The following is a 15,805-nucleotide window of genomic DNA, read 5'->3' as shown; positions in this document are numbered from 1 at the left end:
TGAACTGCATACAGATTTCTCAAGAGGCAGGTCAAGCGGTATGGTATTCCCATCTCTTGAAGAATTTTCCACAGTTTGTTGTGATCACACAGTCAAAGGCTTTGGCGTAGTCAATAAAGCTGAAGTAGATGTTTTTCTGGAATTTGCCTGCTTTTTCCATGATCCAGCGGATGTTGGCAATTTAATGTCTAGTTCCGCTGCCTTTTCTAAAACCAGCTTAAACATCTGGAAGTTTATGGTTCATGTACTGTCGAAGCCTGGCTTGAGAACTTTGAGCATTACTTTACTAACGTGTGAGATGAGTGCAATTTTGCGGTAGTTTAAACATTCTTTGGCATTGCCTTTCTTTGGGATTGGAATGAAAACTGATCTTTTCCAGTCGTGAGTTTTCCAAATTTGCTGGCATATTGAGTGCAGCACTTTGACAGCATTGTCTTTTAGGATTTGAAATAGCTTAACTGGAATTCCATCACTCCTGCTATCTACTAGCTTTGTTGCGTAGTGATGCTTCCTAAGGCCCACTTGACTTGGCATTCCAGGATGTCTGGCTCTAGGTGAGTGATGACACCATTGTGATTTTCTGGGTCATAAAGATCTTTTTTGTACAGTTCTTCTGTGTACTCTTGTCACCTCTTCTTAATATCTTCTGCTTCTCTTAGGTCCATACCATTTCTGTCTTAAGAAGACATCTAATTCTGCCCTCTCTTTTGACAGATGAGGAAGCTGGGAATGAGTGAGCCTGAGGGGTTTTGAAGCTAGTTAGTGACAAGGATTAGAATGTAAGTCTCCAAACTCCTAAACTAGTATCCTTTTATCAGTACTCCTTACCTTAATTAGTTTCTTATAGTAATTTCTAAGAAGAGACTATCAGGTTTCTGAAACTGAGCAAGAGATTTTTATAGCCTTTAAAAAAGTCATTTTCTTGCTCCTCCTGAGAATAATGGTAAATAGTTTGTAAATGCTTCAGTGACAACAGCATTAATAATAAAGTCAGCTTTTGGAGTATATCGTTTTCATCAGTCCTGAATTCATTTTGGACTTAGGTTTGGAAATTTCTTCATGATGGCTGTGGGTTACCAGATAGTGGAAACTCTTCACTTTTTTGCTGCTAGGATCATACAGTGGACATATGATTACCAGATAAGGTCTGAAAGTGCGGTAGAATTTTATTTTATTTGTTTTCATTTATTTTTGTTAGTTGGAGGCTAATTACTTTACAGTATTATAGTGGTTTTTGCCATACATTGAAGAATTTTAAAATTTACCAATTTTATTTTCTGTGGTAGATTGTCCTAAACGTGTTCTGGATTATCTGATTCACAATTAAATGCTTTCATTTAATGCTGTGGTTAGAATGTGTATTTGTATTTGGTTTTGGTGGTGCCAGGTGTTACTGTTTTGATTGTTAGGTGGTAAAAGTAAGGAAAAGAATAGAAGTACCAGCCTTAATGAGTAAGAGGCCTTTGAGTTTTTAGTGGAGACCAAATGCTTTTTCAGCATGTTGAATTAATGTTTTATTATAATGTGAAATTGAGAACATTTTACATGCCTTATTATCACGAGACATTTAGTACAAGCATTACAATCTAAAAGAGGCTTATGGTAATGCAGTTAGTGCCATTTTTGTGTTATGAGCAAAGATTTATTCAGCAAAGCCATGCCATTTATTTTTAAGTGTTTGTGTTCAGTTGAATTTTGTTAGATGGTTTGTATTTAGTTTTTGGTTTATTTGGCTTTATATTTATGTAAGATTTGTATGTGTAAAAGAGTTTACCTAAATATTTATGTTTATCAACTCTATTCCAATGAAACTAATTTTAAAAGGTTTATGTTTGTGTTGGTTTAAGTAACAGTAGAATTATAATTTTTACAAACTGAAGAAACATTTCTCCTTTTTTAAGAGGTATGTATATTGTTGTAGTTTGAGAATCTCTGTGCTTCAGAGTTGTAAGTTGAAAAGGTTGATGTTAGATTACTTAAAAGTACCTACTTAAACTTTATGAACATTTTAAGGAAGGTGCAGGCATAGTGTGTGTGTGCGCGCGCACGCACGCAAGCAAGGAAGGAAGGGGAGATTTCGTGTAGAAGAAAAATATTATCAGTTATAATGATAGGAATTAGGTTTCTTCTGAATAAAGTGTTTGATACCATCAACTCTTGGGAGGAAATTTTGATCACTTCAATCTTCAAAGATTCACTTTGCTTTTCATGTTATATTGAATTCCTTTGAATGCATTTATTAACTTAAAAAAAAAGTTCCATAGTGAGTCTTGTAATGAAAAACCTCCTAATTTGTTTTGTAAGTTGCAGTTTTCACAGATTGCTGTTTAGTATAAGTATTTGTGAAGGACTGGTTATGATCTACCTGGTGAGATCTAGTCAATATAAATCTGTTAGTAGATAAATACTTGTTTTGGGGTCAGGCACAACTCATAGTTCACTCACATTATTATATAATAGAGAAATACAAATGTGTATGAAGGTAATTATGATGAAAGCAGCTGAGTATAGAAGTTCTGAATCCTTACTCTTGAGAAGATATTTCACTAATTTTAATTTATAATCTTAATAAGATGCTGTTTGTCACCATAATTTTCTGTCTAATTCTCATCCATCTCAGTATGTCATTGAACTTTGCACAGGCCTTTTTTTTTTTTCCTATCCTTCTTTCCCACCCATCCCATCCCCTTTCTTTCTGGCCTGCTAGTTGCCCCACACTTTTCCAAATGTTTGGGGTATAACCATGAACTAAGCAGTCAAAGATTGCTGCTCTCATAGAACTGAAGGGAGGAGACAAGCAATAATATGTCAATAAGTTAATTGGAAAACTGTATGAATAGATAAGAAATTATTGTTAGAAAACGAAAAAGTGTTGTGGTAAGAAAAAAAGTAGAGGAGGGTTAGAGCAATTGAGAATATATGGATATGTGGGGCAGTTTGTAATTTTTAAAGGATTAGTTAGGATAGGTCTCATTGAGAAGATGATATTTGAGCAGAGTTTTGCCAAGGGAGTTATTTATGTGAAGGACTGTTCACACACTGTGTGTGTGTGTGGGGGGGGGTGTATCTTGCATGCTTAGACAGGTGCATTGCACATACACCAGTGCTAAGGGAGTTATTTATGTGAAGGACTGCTCACACTGTGTGTGTGTGTGTGTGGTGTATCTCACATGCTTAGGTGCATTCCACATACACCAGTGTATTGCATATAGACCACTACATATTATGGAAAATGCACATATAAACTCTATTTAGCCAGGGAACAAAAGTTGGATTTTAATATTCATTTGTTTTAACTAGTAACAGAGCTGTTCAAAACCTGAAATTCAGCAGGAGGACAAATTGTGTGGGAGAAAAAAGTTATATTTTTATTAGTGTGAGCAGAGAGAAGATAAATGAATCTTTAGAGAGCATGTTAAAATTGATAGCAATTTTTTTTTTTTTTTTTGACTGCGCTGAGACTTACATGATCTTAGTTCATGGAAAGGGATTGAACCCTGGGCCACCTCAGTGAAAGCCCCAAGTCCTAACCACTATTGGAAGTTCCCAATAGCAACGTTCTGTGTGTGTGTGTGTGTGTGTGTGTGTGTGTGTGTGTGTGTGTGTGAAATATTACTTTTTCATTTATTTTGCAAGCCTTCGAGTGTGCCGGCTTCATTAGTTGCAGCACTCAGGCTGGGTAGTTGCAGTGCACATGCTTAGTTGCTCTGTGGCGTATGGAATCTTCCCCAGCCAGGGATCAAACCCGTGTCCCCTGCACAGCCAGGCATATTCTTATTCACTATGCCACCAGGAAAGTCCTAGTGGCATTCTTGATTTTTAAAAATATTTTTCTTTTAATTGTGGAGAACTGACTGTAGAAACGTCTAGACAAGAAAACAAAAATTGCTTATCCAGGCACCCAGAGATAATATTTTGGCATTGAGGTATGTGTTGAGTGATATTTTTAATGTATTTCTGCCTGAACTTGTAAATTGAAGTATAAATTATATTCATTTAGGAAAATACTCCAGTCTTAAACACAGATTGATGAATTTTCACAAATTGTGCACCAGTGTAACTACCACTCAAATCACGGTAATGTTGCCAGTGCCCCAGATGTGTCTATCTCCTTTTCACTTAGTCAATCTGCACCAGCATCCCCCCACCCGCACTGGCCCCTAGAAGTAACTACTCTTCTGCCTTCTATCATCACAAATTATTTAAGATTCCCCCTCCTTAAGAAACATAACAGATTACAACATGTGGACATGATTTGACCAAAAAAGCCTAAATATACATTTTTTTGTTTAGTCTCTTTTTTCCCCAAAGTATAGTTGATTTACAATGTGTTAATTTCAAGTGTACAACAAAAAGATTCATTTTAAAATATGTATATGCATATACATGTATATATGTATATTTTTTCAGATTCTTTTCCATTATAGGTTATTGCAAGACACTGAATGTAGTTCCCTGTGCTATACAGTAGGTCCTGTTGTTTATTTTATATATAGTAGTTTGTATCTCTTAATCATAAACTCCTAATTTATCCCCACACTTCCCACTTGGTAACCTTAAATTTGTTTTCTGTCTTTGAGTCTGTTTCTGTTTTGTAAATAAGTTCATTTGTATAATTTTTTAGATTTCGCATGTAAGTAATATATAATATTTATCTTTCTCTGAACTTGGTATGATATTCTCTAGGTTGATCCATGTTGGTGCATATAGTGTATATATTTATGTAATATTTCAGTGTGTATTCACTGTATATATATATAAACACACACACAATACATCTTAAATCAGTTGTCTGGTGATGGGCACTTAATTACTCTTAATAGTGTTGCTGTGAACATTGGGATGCACGTATGTTTTCAAGTTAAGAGTTTTCATCTTTTCCAGATACATTACCAGGAGTGGGATTGCTGGATCATATATGGTAACTCTGTTTTTAGACTTTTTTAAAATATAATTTAAATTTAATTAATTTTTGGCTGTGCTGGGTCTTTGTTGCTTTGTGTGCTTTTCTGTAGTCCTGGTGAGCAGGGGCTAATCTCTAGTTACTGTGTTGGGCTTCTCATTGCCTTTACTTCTTTTGTTGCAGAGCATGGGCTCTATGCACAGACTTCAGCAGTTGCAGGGTCTTTTAATAAGCTCAGTTCATTACAAGGTTCTTCAATCTTTGTTACTACCCCTGACACAAGCTCCTTACCTAAAAGAATACATGTACAAAAATTTTTGTTTTTATTTTGGAAATTCTGTTCTTTAAAGTTACCCACTGCCCAGTAAACAGTCCGGTTCATGTCATAATCAGCCGTGACAGAAACACCAATATGGGTCTACCTTACATCCTCAAGGATGTACCTTTTAAGCAAGTGAAAGTCGCTCAGTCATGTCCGATTCTTTGCAACCCCATGGACTATACAGTCCATGAAATTCTCTAGGCCAGAATACTGGAGTGGGTAGCCTTCCCCTTCTCCAGGGGATCTTCCCAACCCAGGGATCAAGCCCAGGTCTCCCACATACATTGCAGGTGGATTCTTTACCAGCTGAGCCACAAGGGAAGCCCGAGAATACTGGAGTGGGTACCTGTCCCTTCTTCAGCAGATCTTCTCAAACCAGAGACATGGGCTCAGTAGTTGCAGATCGCAGGGCTCTAGAATGCAGGCGCTAATAATTGTGGCACATGGGCTTAGTTGCTCCATGGCATGTGGGATCTTCCCAGTTCAGGGATAAACCCGTGTCTCCTGCATTGGCTGGTGGATTCTTTACCACTGAGTCATCAGGGAAGCCTCTGTTTTGAGTTTTTTAAGGGACTTCCATACTGTTCTCCATGGTGGCTGTGTACCAGTTTATATTCCCACCAGCAGTGTAGGAGAGTTCCCTTTTCTTCGCACCCTCTCCAGCATTTATTACTTGTAAATATTTTGATGGCCATTCTGACTGGTTATTGATTTGCATTCCTGATTAGTATAACCATAATTGATTATTAGAAGTACTTTGAGAGGAATGATAATAAATTAAGCTATTCTTGAAAACTCACTTATAAAATTCTTATTTGTAATTATTTTCATTAAAAAGTTAGAAATCTCTCTTAGGGGGTTAAAAAAATTTCAAGAAACATAACAGTCTTGAGAACAAAAGTTTGCCTTCCAGTAGTAACAAGAAAAATGTTCCCTTCCTAATTGTAGTCATGTAAAAGCCATTTTGCTCTTTTATAGTAGTACAGTAATCTTTCTTTTAAGTCAACCTTCTTTTGTTACTGGTTTCCCCAAAGAATCAGTCTTGTCAGCACAGATATGAAGCAAATAATAAAATCTGATAGTGGCTTATATAGAAGCTTTCCCCATTTAGTTTTTAAAAAATTTATACTGAGCTGTATTCTTAAAAGAATTTCGTTCTCTTTTCAAAGATACATAAGTAGCAATAAAGTATGTCAGACAAGTAGTGTACATTTATTCTTATCGCTTCCTAGTCTGGTACAAAATAGGATAAACTGATAAGGTTATAAGCTAATAAGGAATGGTTCTGTGCAGCTAAGGGGATGTGTCAATCTATTGTTATTCTGCAGATCTAAATCACTGCCATTAACGTTACTGGCTTTCGCAGTATTTTAGTCTCTTTATGAATTTGTATTGATGTTATTTGTAACATATCTTTTTTTGGAAAGGTAGTACTAATTTTACTGTTTTTTTTCCAATTAAACTTGTTATTTTGTATTGGAGTATAGCCATTTAACAATGTTGTGATGGTTTCAGGTGGACAGCAGAGGAACTCAGCCATTCCTGTACATGTATCCATTCTTTTAAATTTTTAAAGCTCTGCCATGTTTGTTTCTAGTGGGTGCCAGTGGTCACCTGCCAAACTCGCAGCAGGTTTACAGGTAGCCAGCGAATAGAATCTGGCCGTCAGCATACCCCAGGCCAGAGGTACATTGGGGAGGCTCTGCCTTGCTACTGGTATTGATAACTTCTTGCTTCAGTTCATCCAAAATGATTTTGCCCTCCAAGTCCCACTTCTTGATGCTAGGGCCAGTAGCAGTTGGGACTGAAGCACAGGGCATTCATTGATCATGTCACCACCGTCTAGTGTGTAAAGGTGCTTGCCTTCATTGATGTCTCACAACTTGGTTATCCATTTTAAATATAGCATTGTGTACCTGCCCATCCTAAATTCCCTAACTATTCCTTTCCCCTGCCATTCCTCAACCCAACCCTCCAGCCCCCAGCAACCATTAAGTTCATTCTCTTAAGTCTGTGAGTCTGTTTCTGGGTTTTGTTTATATTTTTTTTGGTGTTGCTGTGAAGTCTTCGTGATGTTGATGATGTCTGTGCTGGTTCTCTTGTGGAACATGGGCTCTAGAGCACGTGGGGTTCAGTGGTTGTGATGCATGGGCTTAGTTGCCCGTGGCATGTGGAATCTTCCTGGACCACGGGCTGAACCCGTGTCCCCTGCGTTGTTGGCAGGTGGATTCTTAACCTCTGGACCACCAGGGAAGTCTGAGCTCTGCTTCTGTTTTGTAAATAAGTAGATTTGTATAGTGTCTTTGTAGATTCTGCATTTAAGGGATGTCATACGATGTTTCTGCTTCTCTGTCTGACTGACTTCACTCAGTATGACACTCTCTAGGGTCCATCCATTGTTGCTGCAAATGGCGTTATTTCATTCTTTTTAAAGTCTGAGAAATGCTTCATTGTACATATGTACCAAATCTTTATCCTGTCAGTGGACATTTAGGCTGCTTCCATGTCTTGGCTATTGTAAACAGTGCTGTAATAGACAGTGGAGCGCATGTATCCTTTCAGGTCGTCTTTTCCCTGGATATATGCCCAGAAGTGGGCTTGCCCGCTCATATGGTAGCAGCTCTATTTCTAGTTTTTTAAGGAACCTCCATACTTTCCTCCATAGTCATTGTACCAATTTATATTTCCACTAACAGTTTAGGAGGGCTCCCTTCTCTCCACACCCTCTAGCATTTATTGTTTGTGGATTTTTCGACTGGTGTGAGGTGATACCTCATTGTAGTTTTGATTTGCATTTCTCTAACAGAGATGGTGAATATCTTTTCATGTGCATCTTGGCTATCCTTGGAGAAATGTCTATTTAGGTCTTTTACCCATTTTTTGATTGAGTTGTTGGTTTTGATCATATTAAGCTTCATGAGCTATTTGTAAATTTGGGAGATTTATCCCTTGTTGGTCACATCATTTGCAAATATTTTCTCCCAGTCTGTGGTTTTTTTCGTTTATCGTTTCCTTTGCTGTGCAAAAGCTTTTGAGTTTAAGTAGATCCCATTTATAAAAGGTTTTTAAATTAGTCAAGATGTCACTAAACATGTGCTTTTATTTTTTCTATATAAAAAAATTTTTTTTTAACTTTACTTATTTATGAATTTATTTATCTGTCCATGCTGCACAGCTTGCAGGATCTTAGTTCCCAGACTAGGTGTTGAACCTGGGCGATGACAGTGAAAATGCATAGTCTTAACCACTGGACTGCCAGTATGGTGGTGGTGTAGTGGCTAAATCACATCCGACTCTTGCGACCCCATGGGCTGTAGCCTGCCAGGCTTCTCTGTCCGTGGGATTTTCCAGGCAAGAATACTGGAGTGGGTTGCTATTTCCTACTCCAGAGGATCTTCTGGACCCAGGGATCGAACCCTGGTCTCCTGCGCTGCAGGCAGATTCTTTACTGACTGAGCCACCAGGGAAGCCCAAGGAGTTCCCTAAACGTGTTTTTTAAAAGTCCATTAAAATGGTTTATGGTTTTACACCTTGAAGGATAAATTCTTCTGTTTATAGAAAATGGGCTTATACCTGGAGATTTATGCTTTCAAATGTCAGATAAATGAGACCTTAATGAAATACAGATTTGATTGTTTAAAATTGAAAGCCTCTTATGCCTTAAACCAACTCTTACCATGTAAAATTACGTTGGAATTTTAGAGGATGGTTGTAGTATTTCTGTTAAATTTTGTATTAGGCTCATTTATAAATAGCAGAGATTTAAAAAGTACAAGTTTTATTTGTCTCTGGAAATCTTAGTATTTTGTGTTTCTCATTTCCTTCTAATTGTTCAGTTCAGTTCAGTTGCTCAGTCATGTCCGACTCTTTTCGACCCCATGAATTGCAGCACGCCAGGCCTCCCTGACCATCACCAACTCCTGAGGTTTACACAAACTCATGCCTATCAAGTTGGTGATGCCATCCAACCATCACATCCTCTGTCGTCCCCTTCTCCTCCTGCCCCCAAACCCTCCCAGCATCAGGGTCTTTTCCAATGAGTCAACTCTTTGCATGAGGTGGCCAAAGCACTGGAGTTTCAGCTTCAGCATCAGTCCCTCCAATGAACACCCAGGACTGATCTCCTTTAGGATGGACTGGTTGGATCTCCTTGCAGTCCAGGGGACTCTCAAGACTCTTCTCCAACACCACAGTTCAAAAGCATCAGTCTTTCAGCACTCAGCTTTTTTCACAGTCCAACTCTCACATCCCTACATGACCACTGGAAAAACCTTAGCCTTGACCAGATGGACTTCTGTTGGCAAAGTAATGTCTCTGCTTTTTAATATGCTATCTAGGTTGGTCATAACTATCCTTCCAAGGAGTAAGCGTCTTTTGATATCATGGCTGCAGTCACCATCTGCAGTGATTTTGGAGCCCTCAAAAATAAAATCTGACATTGTTTCCACTGTCTCCCCATCTATTTCCCATGAGGTGATGGGACCAGATGCCACGATCTTAGTTTTCTGAATGTTGAGCTTTAAGCCAACTTTTTCACTCCCTTCTTTCACTTTCATCAAGAGGCTTTTCAGTTCCTCTTCACTCTCTGCCATAAGGGTGGTGTCATCTGCATGTCTGAGGTTATTGATATTTCTCCCGGCAATCTTGATTCCAGCTTGTGCTTCTTCCAGCTCAGCATTTTTCATGATGTGCTCTGCATATAAGTTAAATAAGCAGGGTGACAATATACAGCCTTGACATACTCCTTTTCCTATTTGGAACTAGTCTGTTGTTCCATGTCCAGTTCTAACTGTTGCTTCCTGACCTGCATACAGGTTTCTCAAGAGGCAGGTCAGGTGGTCTGGTATTCCCATCTCTTTCAGAATTTTTCACAGTTTATTGTGATCCACAGTCTTAATTGTTAGCTATATATAAAATTGGAAAAGGTTATTTTTACGAAAAATCTTACAGGCTATTGCAGGCACGCTTTTTTGGTTCATTCTTAAAAAGATAGTATACTTTTTTAGTATCCTGTACAGTATACTTTTTGAGTGTACCGTACCTTGTTAAGTGGGGACTGAGTGCTTGAATTTCAGGATGGTTATACAAAAATTTCTGTGAAGTTCCAGTTCCTCAACACACTGAATCATGAATCTAAGTGTGTTTGTGTGTGTAAAATCTAGCCTCCTTGATATTTCTAATTAGCTGTTTTTTGAAACTTCTATAAATTACTTTTATGTATTTTGCATTCATATAAAATTCCATGGGTCACCTGACTCCATACTTGTACCTTGAATTATTTACAGTTGAACACGGCTTAACCCCAAATATTTAAGTGCTTAGAACAGAATCACCTGTATAACTTGAGTTGCCCCTTAAGGGAAGAAGGTACTAACATTTGTTGAGAGCATACTATTTTAAATATTAATATTATGAATTTATTAGTTGCTATAACCTGACTTTGTGTTCAGTTTTCTTCCATATCTAAAGTATTTAACACTTTTCAGTTCCTTATCTGTTAATTTGAGCTTAATGATGTTGTAGTTTCCAAATATTTCTGTTTTTTTAATGAATTCTAAAGAATGTTTTAAAATCATTAGATAAAATCACCTATATCTAGTGTTTGCATTCAGTTTAAATGTTGCTTAAAGTAGGAAAAATCTTACAATAAAAGGTTTTGTTAAGTTTTTATTTTAAGTAAAATACTCTTATTTTAGAAATGTTGGAAACTACACTAACAAATACTTCAGGTTGATAGTATTTTAGCTGAGTCAGTGCTAGATGTTGTGCACTAGTGACCTCTAGTGGTCTTGCAATTTAAAAATTGCTGTGCTGTCAGTGTCAAAAAAATTTTTTTAGATTAATATGTGATAATCAGTATATACTGATTGTTGGATAGCTCAGATGATAATACATAGACCCAGTGAGTACCTTGGGATTTTGATAGAAATTTCACTGAACCTGTAGATTTGTTGGGTAGTATTGACATTTTAGTAATAGTCTTCTAACTCACAAATGTGGAATGTGTTTACACTTATTTCTGTCTTTAATTTCATTCAGCGATACTTTTAGTTTTTATTTTAGCAGTCTTTCACCTTTTATAAGTGTTACATTAAGTATTTTGTTCTTTTTGGTGCTTTTGTAAATGGAATTGTTTTCATAATTTTCTTTCATGGTTGTCCATTGATAGAGTATGGGAATGCTGTTGATTTTTGTGTGTTGACTGTGACCTGGTATTTTCTTAATTTGTAGTAACAGACTTGTGGAATCTTTTGGATTTGTTTTACATATAGCATCATCTGTACAGAGATAATTTTTCTTCTTCCTTTTTAACTTAGGTCCCTTTCATTTTCCTTGCTTCATTGTTCTGTATATGATTTCTAGTACTAAGTTGAACAAGTGTGTTGTAAGCAGGCACCCTTGTTCTGATTTTTGAGTAGAGACTTTTAGTCTTGGTATGATGTTCATTGTAGTTTTTCATAAATGGCTTTTATTATGTTGTGAGAGTTTCCTTTTTGTTCCTAGTTTATTGACAATTTTTTTTTTTTCTTAAGAAAAAGCTGTTAGTTGCATCAGATTCTTTTTCTCATCAGTTGAAATGGTCAGTTTTTTTCCTCCTTTATTCTTTTCATGTAGTATTTTATATTCATTGGTTTCCTTATGTTGAACCATCCTTGCGTTCCAGGGATAAATCTCTCTTGGTCATGATTTGTAATCTTTGTAATATGCTGCTAAATTTGATACACTGGTATTTTCTTGAGAATTTTTGCATCAGTATTTATACTGATCAGTATCTGTGTTTTCTTGCAGTGTTTTTTAACTTTGTCTTTTGGGGCAGTACTGGCTTCATTGAACTAAGGAATGTCCCTTTAATATTTTGGGAGATGTTTTAAAGATTTGTGTTAAATTTTTAAATGTTTGGTAGAATTCACTAGTAAAGCAATCAGCCCAGAGATTTTCTTTGTAGGGAAATTTTTAATTATTAGTTTAATCTTTTTATTATAGGCCTTTTACAGTTTTTCTCTTTTTTTCATTATTCTTTCTTGGTGAATTCTATGTTTCTAGGTTATCCAATTTGTTGGTTGGTGTACAGTTGTTTGTGGTACTATACAAGTATAATCCTTTTTATTTATCCTTTTTATTAATCCATTTTATTTCTGTAGACTTGGTTGTAATGTCCCCCCGCCTTTCTTTTCTGAGTTTTTCCTTAGTCAACCCAGGTAACTGTTTGTGGATTTTGTTGATCTTTATGAAGAACTAAGTTTTGATTTTGTTGACTTTTTTTTTCTATTTTTCTCTTCTCCATTTTGTTTCTGTGCTTTAATCTTTATTATTTCTTTCCTTCTGCTAGCTTTGGGTTTAGTTCATTTTTTGAAATTTCTTAAGTTTTAAAGTTAGGTTGTTGATTTGAGTTCTTTCTCGCTTCTTAACGTGGGCCTTTATATATAAGCTGTAAGTTTTTCATCTAGCACTGCTTTTGCTGTGTCTCATAAGTTTTGGTAAGTTTGGTGTGTTTTATTTTCATTCCTAAGTATTTTTTAATTTTCCTATTGATTTCTTTGTTTTATTAGTTATTTAAGAGTGTGTTGTTTAATTACCAAGGGTTTGTGGCTTTTTCAAGTTTCTATTTCTGTTATTGATTTCTAGTTTCATCTACTGTGACCATAAGAATTTTAAAAAATATATTTATTTATTTGGCTCTGCCGGGTCTCTGTTGGCGCATGAACTTGAGTTACAGCGAGTGGGGGCGCCTTTCTAGCTGCGGTATGCTGGCTTCTCACTGCAGTGGCTTCTGTTACTGCCAAGCACCGGCTCCGGGGCAGGTGAGCTTCAGCACTTGTGGTGCATGGGCGTTAGTTGCGTGTGACATGTGGAATCATCCTGAACCAGGCATTGAAACTGTGTCCCTTGCAGTGGCAGGTGGATTCTTAACCACTGGACCACCGAGGAAGTCCCACAGGAAATATTTTTAATGCTATTTGTGTTTTAAAATTGATTAGGCTTGATTTGGTATTCTGATGTGTGGTCTGTCTTTGAGAATATCCCATGTATATTTGAGAAGAATGTATTCTGCTGTTGTTGGATAGAGTGTTTCCTATATATCTGTTAGATCTAGTTGGTTTATTGAGTTGTTCAGATCCTCTATTTACTTATTTTCGGTCTTGTACTTCTATATGTTACTGAAGTGGAATATTGAAGACTCCAGCTATTGAACTTTTTCTCCCTTTAATTCTGTCAGTTTTTGCATCATATAGTTTGATGATATCACTGGGTACGTAAATATAATTGTTGTGTTTTCTTATTGTCAATTCAGTGGCTCAGTCATGTCCGACTCCTTGCAACCCCATGGACTGTAGCATGCCAGGCTTCCCTGTCCATCACCAACTTCTGGAGCTTCCTCAAACTCACATCCATTGTGTCGGTGATGCCATCCAACCGTTTCATCCTCTGTCATCCCCTTCTCCTCCCGCCTTCAATCTTTCCCAGCATCAGGGTCTTTTCCAGGGAGTCAGTTCTTTGCATCAGGTGGCCAGAATACTGGAGTTTCAGCTTCAGCATCAGTCCTTCCAATGAATACTCAGGACTGATTTCCTTTAGGATGGACTGGTTGGATCTCCTTGCAGTCCAAGGGACTCTCAAGAGTCTTCTCCAACACCACAGTTCAAAAACATCAATTCTTTGTTGCTCAGCTTTCTTTGTAGTCCCACTCTCACATCCATACATGACTACTGGAAAAACCATAGCTTTGACTAGACAGACCTTTGTTGGCAAAGTAATTTCTCCGCTTTTTAATTTGTTGTCTAGGTTGGTCATAGCTTTTCTTCCAAGGAGCAAATGTCTTTTTAATTTCATGGCTGCAGTCACCATATGCAGTGATTTTGGAGCCCAAGAAAGTAAAGTCTGTCACTGTTTCCATTGTTTCCCCATGTATTTGCCATGAAGTAATGGGACTGGATGCCATGATCTTAGTTTTCCTGTTGTATTGAATCTCTTATTAGTATACAGTGTTCTTTGTCTTTTGCAGCCTTTTATCATTTAAAGTCTGTTTTGTCTAATATTGGAAGTTTTGCAAACCTTAATAGTAAATATACTAGGCTTTGGAAATCACATTGGGTCTGTGTTGCCTCTTCTAATTTTTTTTTTTTAAACCATTTTTCACTTGGGATTGTCCAAAAGGTTGCCTGCCAGTCCCTGCTTTATCTTGAACAGAAGGTCTTTAATTGTAGTGGTCTTTATTGTGGCAGACAGGGTCTTCACTGAGGCATGTGGGATTTTTTAGTTGTGACATGTGGGATCTAGTTCTCTGACCAGAAGTTGAACCTGGGCCCTCTGCATTGGGAGCATAGAGCCTTAGCCACTGGACCACCCGAGAAGGCCCTAGTGTCTTTATCTTATTCAAGAAATCTTTCCTTAATCTGAGATTATGAAGAGATATATCATATAAACATTTGCTGCACACCTCATTTTATTGCACTTTGCAGTTACTGCATTTTTTACATACTGGAGATTTATGGCTACCCTTCCATCAAGCAAGTCTGTTGATGCCGTTTTCCCAACAGCATCACTTCTTTTATATTTCTGAATATGACATTTTGGTAATTCTCGCAACCTTTCAAAGACTTCATAATCAGCTTTTCTAGTTCTGTACACACACTTTGGGAGTATATTGGAATTACATTAATTGTTTTGAATTACGTTGTTTTGGTTAATGTGTGTGTGAATATTGATATTTTCCAGTAGTGAGTTTGCTAGTCCATTTATCTTTTATGTCTCCGTTAAAGTTTTAAACTTTTTGTGCAGAGATTTTGTGTATCTTTGGTTTATTACTAGGTACTTTTGGTTTTTGATGCTATTGTAAGGATTTTTGCAGTTACTTTTTAAAAGGTTATTTGCAAAGATGATTCTATTAATGGTGCATCATGACCTGTAAAAACAATTGAAAAATCTGTTGTTCTCGATCCTTTATTGCTGTTGTTGTTCAGTTGCCAAGTCATGTCCGACTCTTCACAACTCCATGGACTGCAGCACACCAGGCTTCCCTGTCCCTCATAATCTCCCGGGGTTTGTCCAAGTTCATGTCCATTGAATCAGTGATGCCAATCCAACCATCTTATCCTCTGTTGCCCTCTTCTCCTTCTGCCTTCAGTCTTTCCAGCATCAGGGTTTTTTCCAGTGAGTCAGCTAACTATTCGTATCAGGTGACCAAAGTATTGGAGCTTCAGCTTCAGCATCAGTCCTTCCAATGAATATTTGGGGTTGATTTCCTTTAGGATTTACTGGTTTGATATCCTTACTTTTTAAGGGACTCTCAAGAGTATTCTCTAGCACCACAGTTCGAAAGCTTTGGCACTCTGCCTTCTCATTGTCCAGCTCTCACATCCATACATGACCACTGGAAAGACCACAGCATTGACTATACAGACCTTTGTTGGCAAAGTGATGTCTGTGCTTTTTAACACACTGTCCAACACACTGTTTGTCACACTTGTATGTTTAACACACTGTCATAGCTTTCCATGATCCTTTACTAAATGCCAAATCTGTTATTTAGTTGGTCCTTATTATCACTATAAGACATAATCTTTACCTTTTTAGTCTGT

The 15,805-nt window shown here is 37.1% G+C and overlaps 1 protein-coding gene across 6 annotated transcripts in view; it reads left to right on the top strand.

Moving 5' to 3' along the window:
• STRN3 (striatin 3) overlaps window positions 1-15,805 on the top strand; it is a 98,747-nt gene that overhangs the window by 24,104 nt on the left and 58,838 nt on the right. Inside the window, exon 1 of one of the 6 annotated variants that reach the window (XM_061159072.1) lies at window positions 4,565-4,921. The exons of the other annotated variants lie outside the window; for them this stretch is intronic. Within the exon in view, the coding sequence (XP_061015055.1) occupies window positions 4,919-4,921 (3 nt within the window). The 5' untranslated portion in view covers window positions 4,565-4,918. Of the gene's footprint in view, window positions 1-4,564; window positions 4,922-15,805 lie in introns of those variants that run through there. 6 annotated transcript variants of the gene reach the window in all.

Source organism: Dama dama, chromosome 13 (genome assembly GCF_033118175.1).
Source record: "Dama dama isolate Ldn47 chromosome 13, ASM3311817v1, whole genome shotgun sequence".
Classification (NCBI taxonomy): Eukaryota; Metazoa; Chordata; class Mammalia; order Artiodactyla; family Cervidae; genus Dama; species Dama dama.
This window is presented reverse-complemented; position numbering and strand designations above follow the sequence as displayed.